Raw genomic sequence first — 1,720 nt, 5'->3', positions numbered from 1 at the left:
TAAATTTGAAGAACAATACCTAGTTATAAAGCATCCATAATAAACATTTAATAGAAATTGGCATAATACAAAACACTTGATTATTTTATTGTTGTAAAATTCCGAACCAACTTAAATAATTGACATCGTACATTCAGTATTATGCAAAATATTCTAAAATACAATTTAGCGACAAAAAATCAAACTTGATTCAAAAGAGTAACGTTACACTGCAATCAGGTCAGAATCTCGAAATCACAGCCTATTAAAAACGAATAAGCACTGCCACAGTAAATAATTTAAAATTTTTCAGTAGTCAAACAAGGAGAAAATTCCAAACCCAACATAATTAAAACCCCTCAGTTAAATTAGGGAATTTACTAATCCAAACATGTTGATTAGAATATCAACTCATCATTCTACCTCCAACCAAACACCGATCAAACGTACTAAATTTTCCTTACAATTAATAAAAAAAAAATTCAAATTTCATTTACTAACCAAATTCTAAGTCTGAAGCATTGAGTTTTTGCAATGCATAATCGCACCTTGAATCGCATTCTGCAACTCCTCCATCGATGACGTGTCCGAGCTGCTGTGGATTCCGGATCCGGGTCGACCCATTTGCCCGTACCCGTGCCTGTTTCTACTGTGGCTCGGCGACGACCCCATCGAGGGCGGGCAACTAGAGAAGCAGCTTCTTCCCTTATTATACAGCCTCAGATTGCCCGAAAATGATTGCGTGTTGATTTCTTGGCTCTTGTAGTCTTTGGCGACAGTAAACGTATTTGTCAAGCTTGAAATTCTTGACGTCTTTTGCTGCTGCGGCGGCTTGTGGGAGAGCTTCTCGTACAAGGGTTTGACTTTTTTCAAATACTTGCGTATGACTTCCCGGGCGCCGGAGCTGGCGCGCTTGACGGCGCCGGCGCCGCCGCCGGGATCTTTGCGGAAGAGCTTGGGGAGGGAGAAGTATTTGGAGGATTTTTTTGTGGTGGTGGGTGGGGTGAGGTGTTTGAGGTCGTCGTCGGTGGCGGAGCTGGGGCGGGCGGAGGAGGAGTCGGTGGAGGCGGTGGAGTGGCGGGAGGCGGTGGTGGTGGTGGTGTCGGAGGAGGAGGTGGAGGAGGAAGAGAGGAGGAGGGTGCGGACCATGGAGAGGCGGGGGAGGGGTGGAGGGGGAGGAGCTTGCCCTTGTAGAAGAGGTCGTCGGCGGGGCAGAGATCGGCGGCGGAGGATTTGCGGGGGGAGAGGGAAATGGTGAATTCGAAGTCGGAGGAGGCGGGGGAGGAGGAGAAGGAGTGGGTGGGGGAGGAGGGGAGGGTGTAGGACTTGGGGGTGGGGCGGAGGCGACGGTGGTGGTGGCCCATGGTAGCAGTGGCAGCGGCGGAGTGGTGGGGCGGCTACATCATCGGAGAGTTTTGGTAGATAGCTAGTTGGGAGAGGGGTGTGGGTTGCATGAATATATGGGAAATAAACTACTCTAGTTTATATATTTGTAAATTAATTTATTAACTGATGTTATAGCAACTACTTAATTGATTATCGATGCTACTAATCTTTGTAGGTTTGGTCTAGTAATAAAGTCTCATTATTAGCTGAAATTTGTAATTTAATGAGGGTGGTTGCTACGGTTATAATATTTGAGGGGAAATATTAATTGGATATAATATTTATGACCATTAAATAAAAAGAAATGATTTGATAAATTGTTCAGATTCAAATATATCTTAATTCAAGATTATTT

The 1,720-nt window shown here is 44.6% G+C and overlaps 1 protein-coding gene across 1 annotated transcript; it reads right to left on the bottom strand.

Moving 5' to 3' along the window:
- Positions 1-223: 223 nt before the first annotated feature.
- On the bottom strand, positions 224-1,413 carry LOC125201957 (probable membrane-associated kinase regulator 1). The gene is given in 2 exon segments (XM_048100264.1): positions 224-1,145; positions 1,148-1,413. Coding segments are annotated over 2 exon segments (855 nt in total). The 5' UTR covers positions 1,344-1,413; the 3' UTR covers positions 224-486.
- Positions 1,414-1,720: the final 307 nt, after the last annotated feature.

Source organism: Salvia hispanica, chromosome 1 (assembly GCF_023119035.1).
Source record: "Salvia hispanica cultivar TCC Black 2014 chromosome 1, UniMelb_Shisp_WGS_1.0, whole genome shotgun sequence".
NCBI classification, from domain to species: domain Eukaryota; kingdom Viridiplantae; phylum Streptophyta; class Magnoliopsida; order Lamiales; family Lamiaceae; genus Salvia; species Salvia hispanica.
This window is presented reverse-complemented; position numbering and strand designations above follow the sequence as displayed.